Consider the following 23,158-nt stretch of genomic DNA (forward strand, 5'->3'; position numbering starts at 1 on the left):
ATAAATGTTAATTTAACCAATAGGATGGATGGAGTAAATGATGAAATTGGATAAGGATGCTTTTTAAGGTGTCTACTTTTTTCCCCCTCTTTGTGGTGATGTTGCGGCTCAGAAAAGTAATATTTTTTTGAAGAAGAATAAAACATGGTGGGTAGGCAAGGGATAAGGACTAGTGACATGATGTCCCCTTTTATTAAAAGGATGGAGTAAGCCATGCCCATGTAATGGTGAAAAAGGATGATAGGGTGTTCTTTAGCTTATGCTTGTAAACTAGGAAGCAAACCTATATCCTTTTATTTTATTACCTTAATGAGATTGAATCCATTTAGTTTAATCTCAAATCTGATTGAAAAGGATTGGATACAAAGTGGGTCCATTTGTTGTTGTTTGAGTTAAAAATAACTATGCAAAGATTGTGAATTGGATGCTAGATCTAGGCCAAAGATGAGAAATTGGGAGTTTTTAACATACAAAGTAGACCACAAAATAGATATGTAAGAAAAAGTGATAGATCTAAAAAAGAAGAGACAAAAAGTGACTTGTGTTTGAATCTTCGGTCGAAATTAGGAGGTCAACGTTATTTGGGGAAACCTTGACCCAAGAAGGTTGGATGTGGTTGTAATATGTCTTTTTGGGATCACAAGGCTACTTAGAATCTCCCCCAAAAAATCATTGGAAAAGTGCAAGTCAATGTTGGGTGGAGCAACGTCAAACCTACTTTTTTAGATACAAAAGCTTTCAAATTATAGGTCTCTGTCTACTCTTATCTAATTCCAAATATGTATATCTGATCTTGTCACCTACACATGCAAAGAAGGGAAAATGTTAGGTTGATTGGGGTTTGCCTAGGTCGAATCCTAGTTTTGGAGTTAATCGTGGAATTGAACTGAAAGTGTGATGTAATGGAGCAAAGGCTTGATTTGAAATTGAAATGCTAGAATGAAGTATTATACCTTCATAAGTCTCCCTTGTGTTGAAATCTTCATGAGAACTTCAATGTTGACTTTATAATAGGTTGATCATAGATTCCCATCTTGATTGCTTGAGATGTGTACTTTACTTGTTGCTTTAATGCCTCGATGATGCTTGATTGCTTGCTCAATGATGTCTTGATTGAATTGAATCAGGAGATGATTGCTTGATTCTTGATGATGATACCTCAAATTTTCTTTTATAACTTAGTTAATGAAACACATTCAATTTTCTAAAGCAAGCTAATAAGGAAGAGAAGTTCTTGTCCCTATAATCGTACCATTCAAGGGTCCAAAATTGGGCACTTTTTGGCAAGTCAAGGATACCCCAGATGCCATTGACGAACCAATCAGGGTTGAGTCAAGGGTGCCCCACATGACCTTGACCCAGGTTAAGGGTATCCCATTTGCCATTGACTAGCAAATATGGGCTTAGTCAAGTGCCAATGACCAAAAAATTGTTAAAGTTGCCAGATTTAGTGCGAGAGAAATCAAACTTGATCAAGAATGGAAGGCCAAAAACATAAAATGAGGTCTATGTGAGCATGAAAGTGTATAGAGATACAATTTACGATGATACAATCCTCTCAAGGGGACATGTATGTTTGAGGAACACATATGTGCTCTTCAAATTAATGGGAGGATTAGAGGATGAAGGAAATAGCATGGAAGATGAAAATAATGGAGGAACAAAGGGGAAAATTATTTATCATCAATATCATAATGGTATAAGGCTATAAGCAACCTAGAGTTCATATTGTATTAGACATTATGCACCAAGGTTTAAGGAACCAAGTTAACAATGTCCAATGCAAACACATCTTACAACACCATCATATGGAAGATGAAAGTGGCAATAGGATGCAAAGACATTGATAAATACAACAATGATAGTACATACAAGCAACAAGCAAGTATGCACAACAAACTAAAAACAAAGGACTACGCTCCAAGTCAATCTGAAAACCTATTGATTGATTGATTGATGATGAGGATGAGGTTAACAATAACAACAATGTGTATGTGAAGGGTTGTATTGTTAACTATGAGAATTTGGATTGGGAGGGATACATCCCTGGACCAATAAGATAATTAACTAGTCTGGATTGAAATCAATGGACTTTAAGATAATGGACTAGATTGTAAGAGTGGATTGCTTAGATTGGAATTGATTGCATTGGATAGATAATGTAGGATACTTGAATAGAAAAGGATGCAATAGAGGAATGAATGGGAACAAGGAAAACTCAAAGCATGGTAAAAGAAGGATGGACATAGATAACAGGCTAGATTGCAAGAGTGGATTACTTGGATTGAGATTGACTGTATTGGATGGATAGCTTGGGATATTTGAATAGGAAAGGATGCAATAGAGGAATGGATGGGTACCAAAAACAAGGTAACTAAAAGCATGGTAAAGATGGAAGTATGGACAGATTTCTTAGATAAGTTATGTGATTGAGTAGAAGGATGATGCATCGGAGATGGGAGGATAAGAGGAGGGGGATCCATGTACTATGTTGCGAAAGAACAATATGGCCCACAATAGAGGTGGTGTAATTATGAATAGAAGATGGTAAAGGATTCTTGAGATGGTAGGATGGTGCATAAGGTATTTGAATGGTAGAGGAAGGAAGGCTTACATTTTCCAAAATATGCATAGATATTTTTTCACTAGTCTTCATCAATATCAAAAGAGAAAAAGAGAAAGATGGAGATGAAATAGATGGAAAAGGGTTGTTGGAAATGGGATGGAAGGATATGGTAGATAACATTTTTTGTCTAGGTTCCTCTCCACTATTAAATTTGTGAAGAGAATATGGATTTGGATGGGATAGTAGGAAGGAGATAAGATATGAGATATGGGATGGAGGATAATGCAAGAAGTGGATAAGATATGGATGTCAAAATGATATTATAATATGGATAGGGTAAAGATGTATGCATGTATATGTTGGCTCTTGCCTTATCAAGATTACATGAGGAAAGTGAGGATGGAGTTGGACATGAGGATGAAGATTAAGATAAGGTATATAGAATTAAAAAAATGGATAGGATATGGATGTATGCATGGATATTTCCCCCCTAATCTTATCAAGGTCAAAGAAGGGAAGGTGGGATGGAGTTGGATAAGAATGTTTTGGATGGAATGAATGGTAAAAGAGTGAGGACATGGGATGGAAGAATGTGTAAAATATAGTAGATAGGTATGTGTTACATCCCAATTTTTGACCTAGCTTGAAATATAGCTATTGAGGTTCGAATGAAGTCAGTTGGCAGTTTAATTTGATATAATCTAGTGAAATGGTAAGATAGTTGATCGTTATGATTTCAAGTGAAGATGACATGTGAGTTGATCATTAATCGTGAATTCATGGAATTAAGATGAAAGGTTAACTGTTATTATTATTTATGATTAAATAGTTTAATAATTTAATTACGGAGAAATTCCTTGCAGGGAACTTGTCGAAAGGGTGGAAGCATTGTTAGAAAAGAATTAGGCAGGGCATCACCATCATTGGGTAGACAGGTAGAAGACCTAGCGATTTGAAATAGGGTACATCTATGGAACTGCATGAGTTATTTAAATAAATAATTTAATTAAAATAATTGAGTTAAACTATAAAACGTATCTTAAAGGATTTTAATTTATCTTTTGTTATATTGTTTTTAATAATTATTTATTTGATACATTTAAATATAAAATCATTTAGCACCATTATAATTTAATAATCAATAAAGTAATGTTGATTGTACTTTTTAGTTTTTTATAATTAAAATAACTTTTAAAACTTCCTATCTTTTCTTTTCAGTTCAATTTGAGAGGCATTCAAATGGCTATCTCTATAACTGAAGGTAGCCGAAGAGCTAAGGCCGGGCCAAATTTAGTAGATATCTTGGATCATTTTTTTGAAGGCAACTTTTATATATACTTTGCATTCTTCCTTTTACCTTATGGCTGGCTGAAGTTAGTAAGTCGAAAGACAACCTATTCTGCACTGCTTTCATTGGCTTTTCTATTAACCTGTATCACGTTTGAACAAGGTAGGGAATTCTGAGAATAAACCCGACTTTCATTAACTTGCTACCCCAAATACTTTCCACTTTCATGGCATTTTCCATCCATGGGTTCAGTGCGAGGGAGAGTGGAGTCTATCCTTTCCATCCACAGAAGCAAGGAGCAGTCTGTGCATTCACGTGGATATGCTGAGCTCTGTTGAAGCCATGAATCAACCAAGACGACCTTGCATATTTTCTGGTGTTGTTAACATTAGCCTCCATAGTTTATTGTATGTTTTTTGATACCCTATGTTCTTTTGTATTCCTTCGAAATCTTCTATGTTGGATTTTGTATCTAGAATGTTCATCGTAATCTATAGAATTTACAGGTGTATTTTTATTATTATTTGCAAAGAATAAGATTATTTAACTATAGATGGTGCCAATGAAATAATCGAATATATAATAGTGTTCCTGTTCATGTTATACAATAGTGTTCATTGGTTCCTTTCCAAGAATATAGTGAACTGCGTCTTTCAGACACCAATTGATAAATATGTCTTTCTCTAATTAATTTACCAGTTTCAATGAGTAAAGTAGTGATCTAAAACATTTCCAGAACACATAGTCTATTTAAAGATAGTAGTGACAATGATTCTACATATGGCACATAATGCCTAGCAGTAGTCCTTGAGCAAGGTTATAAGATATTCTACATTGAAAGATTTCTTATCAAGAATTTTGACTCTGTCTGTAATTAGCTGAAGCATTGAGGACTTGTTTTTTTCAAAGAAGATTTGAATAGGATTCTAGTACAAGACATTAATTTTAGATATTTCAATTTGCAATTTTCAGTTGTATTCACCGTAAGAGGTATGAACTGGTGATGTTGTAAATTCTTGTCATAGTGCATTGATGTTACAAGACCTCGTCTCCATTAGACCAAACTCTATTTTTGACACCTCCAATTTCCCATTGTGGGACCCAAAGCCCTGTTGTTTAATCCATGATTTAGCTTCCTTTCTCAACATTTATCAAGATGATATTTAGTTCGACATTTATAGATTGACCACTTTTAAATTTAACCTTTTTTCTGGCAAGTGGGAGTTAAGTAACCATGGTATGGATCCATAAATTATTATGTCATCGGAAATTAGAAACAAAACCTGAAATCCTTAAGAACACCACAGATCGTGAAATGCTGAATACATGTAATCTTTAGTATAATTGGCAGAACTGGTTGTTCTGAGAAAATTCCTAACACCTAGGACTTACCCGACTGTTTAGCCAATAAAATGGGTGATGAGGTGGAAAAAAGGAATCCGTAATAACATGAGTCAGTATCAGCTATGACATTTTAATATGAATTAATTAATAGCTCATGCATAATCCTATTAATGTAATCTCCTGCTACCAAGTCATATGGTGAGTTAATTACCAAGATGCCTAGTGGATGGCAAGATGATCCCTGTCTATTCCGAGTAGGGAGGGCATTTCTCATTAGAGATCGTGAGGGGATAAGATTTGGTTCGAGGCTGGATGGTTAAGCCCCTGACAATGTTTCACCCCTCCCCAAGATGTCAGACGTACGTCAGACAAAGATAAGTTTTACATTCAATTGTTAATCGGAAAACAAGTAATATCACTTTCATTTATGAGGAGGTAAGATTAAATCGAGTTATTTCATTGTTACTGTTAATTTACACCTAGATATAAGAGATAAAATCATGGATTGCTTTTCATTTATATGAATATCGATTATAAGCATATTTCTAATCTTGAGATACTGTCACAGTTAAGTAATCGGAGGAAAAGGAATTTGAAGCCTTAATTGATTGAGAGATGACTAGAACCCTAAATGATACAGCGGTATCGGAAACCCTAATTGAATCTATGGTATTGGAAGCCCTATTTGAATCAATGGTATAGGAAGCCCTAATTGAATCTGTAGTATTAGAAGCCCTAGTTGAATCCATCGTAGTGGAAGCCCTAAGTGAGATAGCGGTATCAGAAGCCCTAAATGAACCGAAGGTAAATGATGCCCTAATTGATACAGTGGTATGTGATGCCCTAATTTAAAATATAGTTGTATTTAATTGTAATTATCATTTGATTTTAAGATAGTAGTTTGTAGATGATAGTTTTCATATGAAATTGTTATAGTGTATTTGTGGACTAACCCGAGTGGTTGCAGAAGCATCCCTAGTTTGATTTCGATCTCAGTTCTTAAAGGTATGTGGTTTTCAGTTTTTGTAGTAATTTCATTTGATGGTATTTCAAGTTTTAGTTAAGAAATTTTGTCCAACAAATTTTTACGGTAAATCTTATTCACATGAACATGACTGATATAACTGTCTTCCTATGAAACAAAGTAATAACTATATTCTTGAGTATGATAGATGTTAATTTAGACTGGGGAAAACTGGATGTTACAGTGTGTAAAGGTTATGAAGACACTTAACCTTGTCAAGATTAAAGGTGGGAAAAGGGAATGAACTTAGATGGGATGGTGTATGAGTACACAGTCTAAAATGCTAAGGTAGCATGTGGATGCATAGTATTTGTATGGTTATTGCCCCCAATTGTAGAGTGCAAGAGGATGGTTGATGGAGAGATGGCTGAAGGACTTAAGCATCTAGTTCTATGGATAGTATCCCTTTAAAGTGTGGTATAATAGACAATGGAAATTGGAGTTATTGCACATAGATATTGGTAGAATTATTGTAAGGGGGTGGATTGGATGGGAAAATGGAAAGGGATAAGGATTTATACAAAGGATTGGATTAAAGGACGATGGATTTTGAATCATTGATGGGATAATGGAAAACTTGTAGATAAATGGGTGGAAATCAACATTGGCACGCAACTTCAAGAGTAACGGAGTTTTTGGAGAAGTGGTTTGTGAAGTTTGATATTTAAACAAAGCAAGGATGGATTTATAGGTTGGGTGGATTGAGAGATAGGAGATTCATGAGGTTTAGTGAATTGTGGTTTGCTTGATTTAGAGAGGATGGAGGTGGATGTTTGATTTAGAGAGGATGGAGGTGGAGATTCATGAGGTCCCAATTCCATAGTGCGCCCCAATCTTTGAGACGGGAAAAAAGGAGGGGTGGGGGGGACGCATCTTTGTGTTACTATGATTTAGTCTCATTTGCTAATATTCCTTGGTGCATTTATTAATAAAGGAAATAGAGGATGGGAATAATGTGGATTTGTAGGATTTAGATGGAGGGATTTGGTATTTTGGAGGACTAGGATTATATGGTTTAGGATTATGGCTTGTGGGATTAGGATTAAGTGTTGGAGGATTATGATATGGATTGGGGGATTAAGTGGGGTATAAGGAACATAGCTTGAAGAATGATAGGATGAAGGATTTGGATTATGGGTGGAGGGGTCATACAAGGTTGGAGATGGAGGTATGGGCATTGGATGAGAGTTGTGTGGGTGAAGGATAAGAGGGAGATATGGATAAGGAATGGGATGAATTTACCTTGTAAAGATAGGATAAACATGACTATTAGAAATATATTGAGGTGCAATAGGATTGTTTGTACTAGTAATTGCTTGGCCAAAAGGAATTTGATTATGGAGGGGTGGAAACTGGAGCACTTTTGCTAGCAATAATGGTTTCAAGGTGATCAATAATTCTCATCATAGAGATCATATTTGAGTTGGTCAACAAGAATATCACTACCATTGTCATTATGATTAGGGCTTCAAATCACAATTTTGTCTTTCTTGGTTAGGATATGGATCCATGTTGTTGGATTGAGTGGGCATGGATAAAAGAGGGTTAAAAGAGGATGGATTGGAAGGAGGATAGATATGTTGGGTTAGGATTAGACATGAATGTGATTTGGAAGATGAAGGATGATGGATATTTGTGGATCAAAAGTCAAGACCTCAAAAATGACTTAATTCAATTAAGGATGTTTCTCTATACTTAAGATAGATCAATGTCCTTATGCAAATTGGTTTTGCTTTCTACTTAAGATAGGAAATGTTATTCGAGTAGGATTCATAGGATTTAATAACTAAACTAAAGATAGAATAATCTTAAGAAAGGTTGGATTATGGATGGGATCAATAGCTATACTTAAGATAGACTAATTCTCTTAAGCAAGTTTCTATTTTGGTTGTGATAAACTCAAGGTCTTGATTTTTCATGGGAAGGCTCGATTTGAAATTGGTGGTTATATATTAGACCTAGGATATTTTTGTGAAGGATTCTGATGATGATGAAAGGGTATGTGGGATTGAGTCCTAAACCAAAATTTGATGTACAAAGGATTTTTACTTTGATTAAGGATTGGGATAAGATGTTTGATTGAGATAAATGGATAATGGGTGATTGATTGAGTCCTTAACCAAAATTTGATGTACAAAGGATTCTTACTTTGATTAAGGATTGGGATAAGATGTTAATTGGAAGAGAGGATGGGTTGATGTTTAGTTCTCAAGAGATGATATGTTAGATTTGACTTAGGCGTTATGTCAAGATGGGAAGAATGGGTAATACGGTAGGTTGACAAGTAGATATGGATGGAGGAGGACTATGGTGATATAGGATGGGGGTGATAGGATGAAAACATCGACTTGCAATACATTTGTACAGAGAAGAATTTTTGTCTGATTTTTGAATTATTTGTTTTTGTTTTTTAAGTTTTTATTTGGTTTTTAATTTTTTTGATTTCTTGACTAAATATGAATACAAGAAAATAATGCAAAAAATCCTAAGGCCCAATTTTGATGATGTGCCATCTTTTGGTTTTAAGTGGGGAGTATGAATTAAAGTCTAAACAATCAAACAAGTAAGACATGTGAACAAGCTTGACTTAAGTGGGACCATCAATCTTTCTAATACAAGGTACAGTAATAAATGATGGTCAAAATGTCTCAACTAGGCTTCCCAAGCTCAATCAGGGCATCCTCCATATACCACAAGGTTATATGTGAGGTCAAAATGAAAGGAAATATTGCTAAATAGCTGAGAGGAGAGGGTAACCCACTCTCGACCTTCACTTCTCTAAGGTATAGAGTTCTTAGTGACGTAGCCAAGATTAAGAATATTCCACTTCTAAGAGGTGTGTCTTTCAATGCACCCACCTGCTCTTGATACTCGTTGGAACACCGGAGTTAAGGTCATCTCCAAGGTTGATAACTACCTCTAGGCAAGTCCGCTAAAAAAAGAAAACAAAATCACTTATTTTTTATACTCAATATCACTCTAAGATGTAGAGAATAGCATATGTCTTGGGGTTCCAAATACACTTGCATATTTCAAATCCTAAATACAAATGTAAGGGATAAGTTTTAAGCCCAGTTTTAGATGTGAGAAAACATAGAAACCAAATTTGTTAAAAGAAAAATAGATTGACCCAATGGATTGCTTTAATAGAAATGATATAAAACTCTTGAAATGATAAAAAAAAATTATTGCTATCATGTAGCAAAACAAATGTACAAAAAAAAATTGTTTATCACAAAATTATAAATAACAATTTTTTTAAATTTTACATAGTCAAACTAAATTTGATATTTTTGCAACATATTTTATCCTTCCAAAAATGTAAAGAAATTTGAAAAATTGTTTTATTTGCTCTCTATAAAGAAACTTATGAAAATGCTCAGTTGAGAAAGATCTAAATTTTATTTGACCTCCTAAACAATAGTACAAAGAATAGGCCCCTCCAAAACATTCATTGATCTATGATCAGAAAGTCGAAATGATGAAAAACATAAAATTTAAGAATAATTCACCAACACTTAAGAATGTAATAATTCTTAGTTTGTGGTGACTAATTAGGGAAGTACTGTACATACTCCAAAATTCTTCAATAGGGTTCGGGGCTAGGTCGAGCCTTAAGCGAGGGTTTTGGGGCGGCAGCCCCCAATACAGCTGTGGTCGATAAGCCACAACTGTTGAAGGCGTAGCCCCTAAGAAATTCCTTTTGGGGGCTATTTTATCGACATTTTTGGGCCGACATGTTGTAACTAATTTTAACCCTAAAGCGGCAAAAATACTTGTATAAAATGCCTTAGGGTTAGCGGTTCTCATAGTGTGTGATGTGATAATAGCTTCTTGCGGTGGTATTGAACTGTAAGGGATTACAGATTGTAATTGGGTTGTAATCATTGGATAATAATAATATTGGAATCGTTGTTGGTGGACGTAGCCCAGGGATTGGGTGAACCATGTTAAATCTGTGTCTTGTGTTATCTTTTGTGTGCATTATTATTTTCTAATATTGGATATATTTGCATGTAATTGTTATTTCTACCTTGTTAATCCTAACAAATGGTATCAGAGCCTAGTTGTTTTAGTTATCCTCTGCAAAAAAGTATCATGGTTGAGTGGGAGTGATGGTAGATGAGGGTAAGTTGAAGGTTGAGAAGTTTAATGGGAAGAACTTTCAGTTATGGAAAATGCAAATGGAGGACTATCTTTATCAAAAGAAATTATGGCAACCATTAGAAGAAAAAACCAAGAAACCGAGCACTATGACAGATGAGGACTAGAATATTTTGACTAGAAGGGCACTTGGAAGTATTCGTCTATGCCTGACATAGTACATAGTTAGTACATTTAATATTACAAAAACAAAGACAACAAAAGAGTTGATGCAAACCTTAGCAAGGTTGTATGAAAAGCCCTCTGCTTTAAACAAGGTATTTCTCATGAACCATTTATTTAATATGAAGATGGTAGAAGGTGGATCTATTGCAAAATATTTAAATGAGTTTAATATGGTTACTAGTCAGTTATCTTCTCTGAGTGTTAATTTTGATGAAGAAATTAAGGCTCTCTTGATTTTGTGTTCTTTGCCTAAAAGATGTAATGACTGTGAGTAATTTTGCTTTTGGATCTAATACCCTAAAATTTCATGATGTGATTGATGTTGTTTTGAGTGTGGAAACTCATAGAAAAAACTCAGGTGGATTCACATGAAGAAGTTTTTTGAACGCACAAAGCAGAGGTAGAATGACTGGGAGAGGAAACAATTTTGAAAATCACGAGAAATCAAGAAGAAAATTAAAGGGGAAGGTCTCAATCAAGAGAACCAAAAGATTGTTGGTATTGTGGAAAATCTGGACATAAGAAGAAAGATTGTTGGACTCAAAAGAACAATGAAGGAGACAAACAAGAAGAGAATGAGGAGACAAATGTGGTAAGTGATAAATTTGAAGAGGATGCTTTGCTTCTTTCCTTGGAAAATGTTGATGATTCATGGGTTTTAGATTCTGAGGCTTCATTTCATGCTACTCCTCATAGAGGTTATTTTTCTTGATTATGTCCAAAGAGATTTTGGGTTTGTTTATTTGGGGGATAATGAACCCTGTGAGATTGTTGGAAGGAGAAAAATTAAGATTAAGTTTCAAAATGAGAATCATTGGCTACTACAAGAGGTCAGACATATTCCAAGGCTGAGTAGGAATTTAATTTCAGCAGGGCAACTAGGTGATGAGGGTTGCATAGTTACTTTTAATGATAAAAATTGGAAGGTTTCAAAAGGTTACCTTGTAGTAGCAAAAGGTGTGAAAGTAGGCACCTTATATCTTTGTATAGGTTATACTATCCCTTGTACTTTAATTGTTTCAGAGAAAAATGAATGTTCAGGAGTAATTGTTGTAGATTCTAATACAACACTATGGCACAACAAACTTGGGCACACGAGTTAGAAAGCTATGAAATTACTTCATTCAATGAAAGTTTAATCAGGTCTAAAATGTGTCAGTATGGATTTCTGTGAAAGTCGTGTGTATGAAAAACAAAAGAGAGTGAGTTTTGTGAAGAGTGGGAAGGAAAAGAAAAATGAGAAATTAGAGCTTATGCATACACGATGTATGGGGACCAACTCAGGGATCTTCCCTTGGTAGCTCTCATTATTATGTTATATTCATTGAAGATGCAATTAGAAAAGTATGAGTTTATTTCCTTAGACAAAAATTTGATATAGTTATAACTTTTAAGAAATGGAAATGCTTCGTTGAAAATGAGACTGGTAGAAGGTTAGAATATCTCAGATTTGATAATGGTGGTGAGCATTGCAACAATGTATTTGTAGATTATTGCTCCAGTAATGGTATTTGTAGACAAAAAACTGTTCCAAGGACTCCATAGGAAAATGGAGTGGCTGAACACATGAACAGGACAATAATGGAGCATGCAAGGAGCATGAGGTTGCATGTTGGGCTGTCCTTAAACATGTGGGCAGATGCAGTATCCCCTCAAATACGAAAGTCAATATTAAATCATAATAATCAATATCTCTATTATTAAATTGATTGATAACTTAGATATTTATTTATTTCATAACTAGATCTCAATTACTAGATAAATATAATGTAATAGTTAAAATAAAAGTAATAAATCAATTATCCAATTCCAATTACATATCAATATCAATTAATAATACTATTATTATATTATGATTGATTTATTTTAGTTATTTATAAATCACCAAATATCATTTAAATTGAAAACTACATATATTAAACTGTACAACTTGTCACAAGTGACGCGACCAATCCCAAGATTACGTACTATAAGTATGAGGCAAAATGAGGACAAAGGCATCATCACTAAAATGGCAAAATAAATGACTACTGAATCAAATGCACAAAGAGATAAAGTAAATGAAAACAAGTTCATATGAAGGGAGATATAGGGAAAGAAAAAGCAAGAGGAGAAGAGAGGAGTTCAAAAAAGGAAAAACGAAAGAGGAATATACTATGAAGAAAACAAAAAAGTGACTTTTTGAGAAGGTTGTGACTCTTGAGAAAGAAGAAATAAAAAGGGCCAAATAAGGATCCAAATGGACCACGCAAAGAGGAAGGTAAGAAATTTATGTTTATGGATTATATTTTCTTCATTATAGTTATAAATTTATTATATTAATTAATCATACTTGTAGATTATATATATATTATCAAAAGATATTATAATTCATTTAAGTGGTATTTAGAAATATAAATAAATAAATTATTTAGTTTGTATATTTTTCACAAAATGAATTAAGAACCCATATTGCCAGTATAAGGAAATTGCTTGCCTATATACATGGCTTCATGCCAGTATAGAGTCAGGAATCGTCTTTATATAAATGGCTAAGATGGGATTGATGAAATCTTGTAGTGCTAGTATAGGAAGTGAGATCCTCATATAAATGGCTATCATGCCGGTGCGAGAGATGAGTAACCTTGTATAAATGGCTAGATGAGAACAAGATAATGGCTAGAAGTAAGGAGAAAATAACATATTTCTACTTTTTAGTATTTAATCCTAACATTAATTTTTCAAGTATTAGTGTCCCAATCTGACCCTAATAGTGGGGACATTACAGCAGAGGCTATTAATACTGTTGTATATTTGATTAATAGAGGTCCCTCTACTCCTTTGGGTTGTTGTATTCCAGAGGAAGCATGGACTAATAAGAAGGTGAGTTATTCTTTTCTCGAAACCTTTGGTTGTGAAGCTTTTGCACATATAGATTTTGAAAATAGAACAAAACTGAAAGCTAAGTCAAAGAAATGTATATTTGTTGGATATGGCATTGCTGAATTTGGTTATAGGCTTTGCGATTTCGAAAATTATAAATTTGTGAGAAGCAGAAATGTCATATTCAATAAGAGTGTTGTACAAAGATTTGTTGCAGCAGCATGAGAAGAAAGCAAATGATTATTAGTACTGGATGATATTCAAAAGAATGATTTTTAGTAGTTTCTCATGCTCTGCAACAACAAATACCACACACCCTAGTGAATGTTAGACGGTCAACAAGGCTAAGTAGACCTCCAGAAAGATTTTCTCCCTTTTTGTATTCTATTAAATTAGCAACTATTGGTGAACCTGAATGTTGTGATGAAGTTGTGCAGGTGGACATAAAGATTCAGTGGAAGTCAGCAATGACAAAAGAAATGGACTCCTTGCTGACAAATAAGACTTGAGATCTATGTAAGTTACTTGCAGGTAAAAGGGTTTTACACAATAAATGGGTTTACAAGTTGAAAGAAGAGGATGAAGATAAGAAAATATTTTAAGCCAGGTTAGTTGTAAAAGGATTTGCATAGAAAAAGGGCATTGATTTTGACGAGATGTTTTGTCTTGTTAAAATGACTTCTATTCGCATTGTTTTAAGTATTGTGGCTATTGAAGATTTGTATCTGGAGCAGCTTGATGTTAAAACAACCTTTTTTTATGGTGATTTGAATGAAGAGATATATATGACACAACCATAGGGATTTGAAGTCAAAGGTAAAAGAATTTAGTTTGTAGATTAAAGAAAAGTTTATATGGCTTGAAGCAAGTACCTCGGAAATGGTATCTTAAATTTGATAGTCTTATGCATGAGCATGGTTATACTCGATGTCATTTTGACCATTGTATTTATTTTAAGAGGTTGGATGATGACAACTACATTATTTTTGGTTATATGTTGATGATATGCTTGTAGCTGGGTCTAACATGGATCACATTAAGGGGTTGAAATGGCAGTTAACACATTCATTTGCTATGAAGGATTTGGGGGCAGCAAAACAAATCTTTAGTATGAAGATTTGCAGAGATAAGAGTAACAAAAAATTGACTTTATCTCAAGCTGATTATATTGAGGTGTTGCAACGTATCTATATGGAGAATGCTAAAGCGATCAGCACACCTTTAACTAGTCATTTAAAATTGACTAAGGAGATGTGTCTAAAGACACAGAAAGAGGACAATTTGTCCAAGGTACCTTATGCTTTAGTTGTAGGAAGTTTGATGTATGCCATGGTGTGTACTAGGCCAGATATTGCACATGCAGTGGGAGTTGTTAGCAGGTATATAAGTCTTTTTGGAATTGAGCATTAGAATGCAGTCAAATGGATTCTCAATTATTTGAGAGGAACATCCGGTAAATGTTTACACTTTGGGGGCTCTACTACTAATTTACAAGGCTATGTTGACTCAGATTTGGCAAGGGATCTTGATACCAAGCAGAGTACTACAGGTTATGTATTTACTGTTGGTGGGGTAGTAGTGAACTGAGTTTTTCAGTTATAGAAGGCGAATGATTTATCCACTATATAGGCAGAATATGTTGCTTCTACAAAGGCAGTCAAGGAGATGATATGGCTTTAGTTCTTCATGGAAGAATTGGGACATCGATGGAGGGACGATTATTCGTTTATAGATAGTCAGAGTGTCATCCAGATTGCCAAGAATTATGCTCTGCATTCGAAGACAAAACACATTTAGCTATAGTACCATTTCATTCGATTAGTTTTGGATGATGGATAGCTAAAGTTGGACAAGATACATACAAATGATAATCTAGTAGATATGTTTACAAAGGTAGTGACACGGGAGAAGCTGAAATCCTCAACTTCGGTTGGTCTTCTAGACTGAACATAATGAAGGAACAACTGAGTCCAGGGTGGTTTGATCCAGTGGGAGCCTCATGGAGTAGCGACATTCCTCATGGAGTAGCGACATTGTTGTAGGATCAGTCTCTAAGTGGGAGATTGTTGTCTAGGGTGGAGCTTAATTAGTCCACAAGTGGGAGATTGTTAGTTTGTGGTCACTAATTAGGGAAGTATGGTACATACTCCATAACTCCTCGACAGGGTTCGAGGTTGGGCCGGGCCTCAGATAGGGGTTTGGGGGCAACAACCCCAATACAATCATGGTTGATAGGCCATGGCTGTTGGGGGTTCAGAGGTGTAGCTCGTGATAATTTTTTTTGGGGCTATTCTATCAACATTTTTGGGCCGATATGTTGTAACTAATTTTAACCCTAAAGCGTTAGAAATACTTGTATGAAATGCCTTAGGGTTAGGAGTTTTCATAGTGTGTGATGCGATAATAGCTTCTTGGGGCGGTATTGAGTTGTAAGGGATTATAAATTGTAATCAAGTTGTAATTGCTGGATATTAATAATATTGGACTCGTTGGTGGACGTAGCCTAGGGATTGGGTGAACCACATTAAATCTGTGTCTTGTGTTCTCTTCTGTGTAATTTATTTTCTAATATTGGATATATTTGGATGTAATTTTTATTTCTCCTTGTTAATCCTAACAATTCTAAGGATTTTTTTGTAACTTCTTGAGATGATCTACAAACCTTAGTACATATTTTATGGAAAAATTCCAAGCCATTTGAAAGTTATGGAAAAATCTTTAAATACTCTAAAGTTTTGTTTTTAGCATTGCCTTCAAAAGTTGTCCTTGAGATGTTTTGCACATCAAAATAAAAAACTAGCAAGATGGGTTTAAAATAAAGCTTCAAAATCAAAGGTCAAATAGAGATGAGTCCCTTCAGGCATGCCAAAATGAAGAGAAGAAAAGATTTAAGGTAAATAAAATAGAAGATAAATGCAATACCCACACATTACTTACACCCAAAACCCTTACTATATTGTGCTTGAAAATTTAACAAAAAACTTAGCCAAAAATTGTAATGTCCCTTTTGGGATATTCGTATTTCAGGCCTGGAAAACAATATTAATTGCTAACAACTAATGTTAATAATATTAAGTAACAAAAAGCTATGATAATATTCAAATCCATGTGTAAAAAAATCATAATATTTAGATGATAAATTGTAGGATCATTAATATAATAATATTTGATTGAATACATCATAGAATATTCCTCATAGCCAATTATTTCATGAATTTCTTTGAATTGCTTGCAAGCCGCAATCAAAAGGTTGGTCATTAGTTGTATTGTGAGAGCGTGGAAGAGGAGTCACCCTTCCATCCCTTAGTCTACATTGGAGGCTGGTTGTCCTCCTTGATCAAGCCCAAGAGCTTGGTTGGATGGTTGTCTATTCCTTCCCACAGACCATGAGCATGGAAGGTCAATCGTCCTTTCACCTCTCATGAACTTGAAAGGCTGGTCGCGTGTCCTATTTGCAATGCATTTCACAAATCCAAGACATAAGTTCTCAAGGACTCTGCTAGACTATTGTCAATTAAATGCATTTTGATGAAATAATAGATGTATTTTTAAATGGCTACTTCTAAATATTATAATTTTCTGCATCAATTTTTATTCCAAATTGATGACTTACATTCCTTGATGGATTGTTGTTGAATGATTAATATGTGGACCAATTCATCTCTACAACTAAGGAACTGCGGAAGATGAAGAGAATTGTTGCAGTAAAAGATCTTACATTGGGGTTTTATGAGGAGCATATTAGGCCTATTGTGACGCATAGGTGGAACGTGATGAATACCCCGCTTCATATGGCAGCCTTTTCTCTAAATCCCAAATGGTATGCACAGTTGGGTGGAAGGGGCCTTCGATGTGATGATCCTGAGGTATTGGATGGCTTTACAAGAGCCATTGATAAGATTTATTCAGCTCAAGAGGCCTCTACTCTTTGTGCATCGACTTCGCCAACCTTCTTGGCCCAAACTTGGGTAAGCCACAAGCAAGGTTGGATAGAGTTGTTTTGGCACGGAGAGATCCTATTGGATGGTGGACCTAGCATGGGAGAGATACACTTGAGTTAAAAGCACCGACCACTTGCCTCCTTGCACAGGTCACCGATTCCTCAGTTGCAGAGAGGAATTGGTCCACATATTCATTTATCCACTCTTTCTGAATTTTAGGATTCAAAAATATTGGTAAAAATATATGCACAACTTCAAGGGGAAGGTGATACATACCAAAATTTTACAATTAACCTAGAAACATCATAACACTCATAAAGAATCAAATGGAGGGAAGAAATTTTCTCCAATTAGGTTAGGGCACTATACATGCAAGAAGAAAAAAAGCACTTTGTAATTGAAATTCAAAGACGTTTTGGGCACCATTAAACCTGGGCCCTTATATGATTAGAATAGGAAAATGAATTTTGAGGCCTTAAAAGAATTTGGGTCTTAACTCAATCATGTGGAGTCTTAAGAGCATATTGTGCCAGTCATAAAAATGAGTTTTATGTTAGAGAAAAATAAAAAGAACTTGAGTTTCAAGGTATCAAATTCTTATAATTATCACAAGTCAAGAATATGTCTCCAACAAATAGGTGATCAGTTGGACAATAAGTTTTGGACTCGTATAATTGGAAATGAGGCACTCCCACGAATTCAAGAGGAGGGGATGGCATTGAGGGATTAAAAGCTATGTTCCTCTAAGTTTCTGAGACGGGGACGGCAAGACAGATTTCCAAGAGGACAATTTTTTTCGAAATTTTTTGGGATGGGGGTGTGGTGGGTGGGGGACGACAAATAGGGACAGCTACACACTCACACACATATATAGGGAGATTTTAAAATATACATGTCATTCATATCAAACTAAGCGCAAAGCATGTCATTTAAACATTATAGAACCATAGCATACAACATTTGAATGCCATCTAGGAAATAATAACCAATTTCAGTTTTCAATTGTCAATATGCATATCAATATGTGAAAAAAAAATATTTAAATAAAAGTTTAGCAATGGACAATATCATAAAAATCTGAAAATCTAAATATGCCCAAAGGCTAGAGGGCTGCCATAAAGTATACTATCAATGAATCATCATTATGTTCAAGTTCAACATAGAAAACAAAACATAGAAAAATGAAGCAGATTGCTTCTCCTATGTTACCTCTGCCGCCATGGCATCAAAATCAGAGTCCTCCTCACCACCTTCTCCACAGGAAGTGTAGTCTCATCTAATGAAACCCCAACCAATCCTGGTGTTGTATCATCCTCATCTATCTGGCCACATTCTCAGGCTCAACATCCCACCGCAAAGCTAGTGTCTGCCTATACTCTGGATTCTAATGATCTGCAAGTCGAAGAGAATGATGCACTGTCACTATCTTCTCCACTTTTTTAGAGGTAAGTTTGTTCCTCTTGACAGAGTGGATAAATGAATATGTGGACCAATTCCTCTCTGCAACTGAGGAACTGACAACCTGTGCCTTCGATTTGATGGCGAAATTTGGGCTAGGAAGGTTAGCGAAGTCAAGGAACTGTGCACAAAGAGTAGAGGCCTCTTTAGCTGAATTCATCTTATCAATGGCTCTTATGAAGCCATCCAATACCTCGACATCATCACATTGGAGGCCCCTTCCACCCATCTATGCATACTATTTGGGATTTAGAGAAAAGGCTGCCATATGAAGCGAGGTATTCATCATGTTCCACCTATGCGTCACAATAGGCCTAATATGCTCCTCATAAAACCCCAATGTAGAATCCTTTACTGTAACAATTCTCTTCATCTTCCCCAACATACTATCAATAATCTCATATATCTTTCCCAAACTAGGAGCATCAGTATCAACATATCTAATGATGTCTACAATGTGTGCTATAATAGAGAAAATATATTTGCAAGATGCAAACAAAAATTAAAATCAGAATTAGAAATTTAAAATTTTGAAGACTACTAGTATGAAAATCAGCAAGCGATAAACTAACATTAAATTTAAAAATCAGCAACTTACCTCATTGTGGACCACCAACTCTCATCAAGGATCTTTTGCTTCACCGTTTTCCTTCGGAGGACTTAGAATTGGACCATCGATCCCACTCTAGATTCACCACCATCAATTGAAGAGCCTTATACACCTCAATCATTCTCTCCATCAAGATGAAATATGTGCAATATCTATAGAGACAATTATAAATTAAAATGAAATTTAACATTGATGATTAAAAACATCACATGTAAGTTTGTAACAATAATAGATAAAAATAAACATAAATAAAACTAAAAGAAAATTGTAATTAAAATTGACATACCTTGTCTCGGCTGGTTTGAGGAACTCTTTAGAGGATCTGAATAGAGCAAGTGAAGTGTGGTGGTTGCATATAAACATTTGCACTTCTCTAGCTTCTAACATCGCTTGTTTCACCCATTCAATCTTCCCTATGTCCTTCAATACATTGGTCAAGGCATGAACACAAGGGGTCCAAAAGATGTGCCTATAAGCACCTTCTATCATCAAACCAACTAATTTGCACACAGGTGCAGAATTTGTGATAACCTGTACTATACTAGCCTACCCAACCTCCTCTTTAGCATCTCTCAAAATTGTGAACTGGAATTCTGCATCCTTCTTCTTTCTTAAGCAATCTATGGCTTTAAAAAAATAAGAGGTAGCAGGGGATGCGACAATGATATTGATGAGTGGCCGATGTCTAACATCGGTCCACCCATCCATTGCAATAGAGCAACCCATCCTAACTCAAGTGCATTTCATATCCTCAAATAACAAAGCAACCCTTGAGTACTCTTCATCTAGGATGGTGGTTCGTAGCTTATGTTCACCAGGGGTACAAATGAAGGATTCATATTCAATATATCTTTCCCAATTGGTTAAAAATAAGTGGAACGGGCTGCATGATATGGGATTCTATTAGCACCAAAGAATCTACCAATGGATGCCTCACACTTTTTCTTTGTCTGTGCATTAAACATATTTTCCACCGAGCCCTTCTCATCACCACTCTTCTTTATCTTCCCTCTAGATTCACTAGGGCTGCCGCTAGTACCAATGACAAATGACATATGCCTAGGTGATTGTGACGAAATAGATGGTGATGTTGCTGTCAAATTTTGCCCTTCCATTTTAGCTTCTAAGTGCAATCTTTGGCATTCTAATATTTGTTCATCAGTCAAGTTAGGAAAAGCTTTGACTTCATGGCATGCAACACCTAAAAAGTGTGACTTCACCCTTGTATAGCTGTCCTTAAAATCATCAAGACAAACATGGCAATCCCACACCTTAGTCCCTTCTAAATTCTTCTTATCTTTTGGCCTAGGTGTGACATATTGGAGGAGAGGTTTTTTCCTATTGAAAGGGCCTTTTGCAAAATCCTTCATGATGGTGGAAAGGCATTTAAACAAATCAGATTTAGGATCAACTCTTTTCCTAGTCCCACTACTAGCAACATCACCCCCAACCACAGTTTCTTTCTCATCACCACTGCTAGTACTCACACTGCCGCTCATTGTGCTTTGTTTTGAGGTTTAAATATGCAAGGGAAATATGAGCTGAAAAAATGATTTTTTTCCTTAAAAATCCAATTTTTCAATCTGCAAATCTATTTAAAAAATGGAAAATGGAAGCATAAAGAATTCCATACTTGGTGCACAAAATGGGAGCCCAAACCCCTGCTCAAGCTCTTGGAAACAAAAAAATCACCTCCTCTTCTTACGAAATGAAAACCTTAGCCAGCTGCAACACACTCCAACTTCATAGCAAAACCAAACAAATGACAAAACAACCAAAATGTGGTCTCTTTTAACCTTTTAGGGCATTTGGAGGGGTGGGGCCCACCTGGGCGACCAAGTTGGAAGCCCTAACTTTTTGTGTTCAATTGTTTAAATTTTTTGCATGCCAAAAACTGGGGATGGCTGCCTATCCCCGGTACGGGTGGGGGGTGTCTGGATGTCCCCTTTCTATACTAGGGATGGCTCTTTTTTACCCAGGCATCCTTGAGTACCCAAGACATCCCTTGCCAATTTGGTCATTTTGGGGACGGTTGGGGGATGTCCTATACCCGTCCCCCCATCCCAGGGACGTCCACATCTCGAAAACTCGGGGTTTTTGGGGTACGTAGATTAAAAGTGAGATGAATGGGGGCTCAATCTTATTTGAATATTTAATCTCAATTGGGGGTTCTTGATAAAATATTGTGGGACATGTTTACATTCAGAAGATAGACAAGCCACCAGTAATAGGTAGCTAGGGTTGAAAACTTATCGTTGCATATCTTTCATGTACCAATGCTTAATCAGATAAATGGGAAATACAAGAAGTTTGGGGCAGTCTAAGCAAAGTCTAAGGTTGTTAAAGGTAGTGTGGAAGATGGATCCAATATCATGATCATCGTGGGATCTGAAGAGAAAATGAACAGAATTATGTGGCTGTGGTAGAGCATATGCTCAACTATTAGTATCCATATCTGTTTTTTTTGTTTTTTGTTTATTGTGTGTGTGTGTGTGTTTCTCTATTTTTGTGGGCATTAATGCCTTTCTTTGGATGTCTCATTTGAATAAAAAACATACATATCTTTATCGACATTTTATTACATTCTCCTGATGTAATTTCTATGGCAGGGAACCTAGTTCTGTTATTTTGTGCAGCAATTTTGACTCAATTTATTCAAACTGCATAGTTTAAAATCAGTTTTCATCAATGCCCACCATCGGCTTATTATGTATTACAAATATTGATCTGTATGCTTTATTATAATTTATTATAAGCATCCATGAGTACAAGATACTTTAGCTCCTTCTAAGAGTTGACATGCTATCACTTTATTTCTCCTTAATAAGGAATACAAATCATTAGCTGCAGATGTTTCTTTTATAGGCCTCAGTGTCCTTTGTAGGGAATACTTATTTAATCATTTGGTTTTACAGGCCATGGTGGTAGTGATGGGCTGCATGGATATGTACCATCACTGGATCAGGTTGTTGAAGGCACGGTATGCATAAACAAGTTCCCATATTTTTAACAGATATAGGAAGATATTATTATAATCGTGCAATAATATATTACACCACCTTACCCTACAGAAAATGTTTCTACAAAAAGTAAGATCAGAGAACCCGGGAGTGCCATGCTTTTTGTTTGGCCACTCAACAGGAGGAGCAATTATCTTGAAGGTAGTATTCTATCCTTCTTGATTTAATGGTTCCAAATAATTAATATCCTGCTTGGAGAATTCCTTGATTGACATGATTTTGATAAATAAGTTGGATTTACTAATTCTAGTTTTCAATCCTGAAAATTAAACACACTACTTTTCTACCTCTTGTCATTTATTTACTGTGAATATGATTATTAAATGTTGCTAGCACATACTCACCTTGACTTTCATATAATACATGTTTGAAGGCAGCATTAGATCCTAACGTCAAGAAAATGGTACGAGGAATTGTCACAACTTCTCCAGCATTGCGTGTGTGGACTGCACATCCAATTTTTGTGGTAAGACACTAAATTTTGAACTGGATTTGTTTTTAAGAGCATCCGCCCTATATTACACTGTTCAAAGATGATCTAAGAAGTATGGAACTAATAACTGAGTACTATGATGTTAGGGGCATCTATCAATATAGGCTGGGGGATCAATACATTAATCTTGGCACTTATACGTAAATCAATTTCTTTAAAAAATAATTAGAAGTTGCTAACATTAAAAAATAAAAATGAAAGGTTCAAACCAGTTTTAAGACGG

At 35.4% G+C, this 23,158-nt stretch overlaps 1 protein-coding gene across 2 annotated transcripts in view; it reads left to right on the forward strand.

Moving 5' to 3' along the window:
• The window catches only part of LOC149575268 (uncharacterized), a 111,216-nt gene that overhangs the window by 87,307 nt on the left and 751 nt on the right, over positions 1–23,158 (forward strand). For both annotated transcript variants that reach the window (XM_089815055.1, XM_089815057.1), the window contains 3 exons: positions 22,338–22,402; positions 22,494–22,583; positions 22,816–22,908. In XM_089815055.1, coding sequence (XP_089671181.1) covers positions 22,338–22,402; positions 22,494–22,583; positions 22,816–22,908 — 248 coding nt within the window. The remainder of the gene's footprint in view (positions 1–22,337; positions 22,403–22,493; positions 22,584–22,815; positions 22,909–23,158) is intronic.

Source organism: Cupressus sempervirens, chromosome 2 (genome assembly GCF_028749045.1).
Source record: "Cupressus sempervirens isolate cs-2001-9-10 chromosome 2, ASM2874904v1, whole genome shotgun sequence".
In the NCBI taxonomy this organism is placed as follows: domain Eukaryota; kingdom Viridiplantae; phylum Streptophyta; class Pinopsida; order Cupressales; family Cupressaceae; genus Cupressus; species Cupressus sempervirens.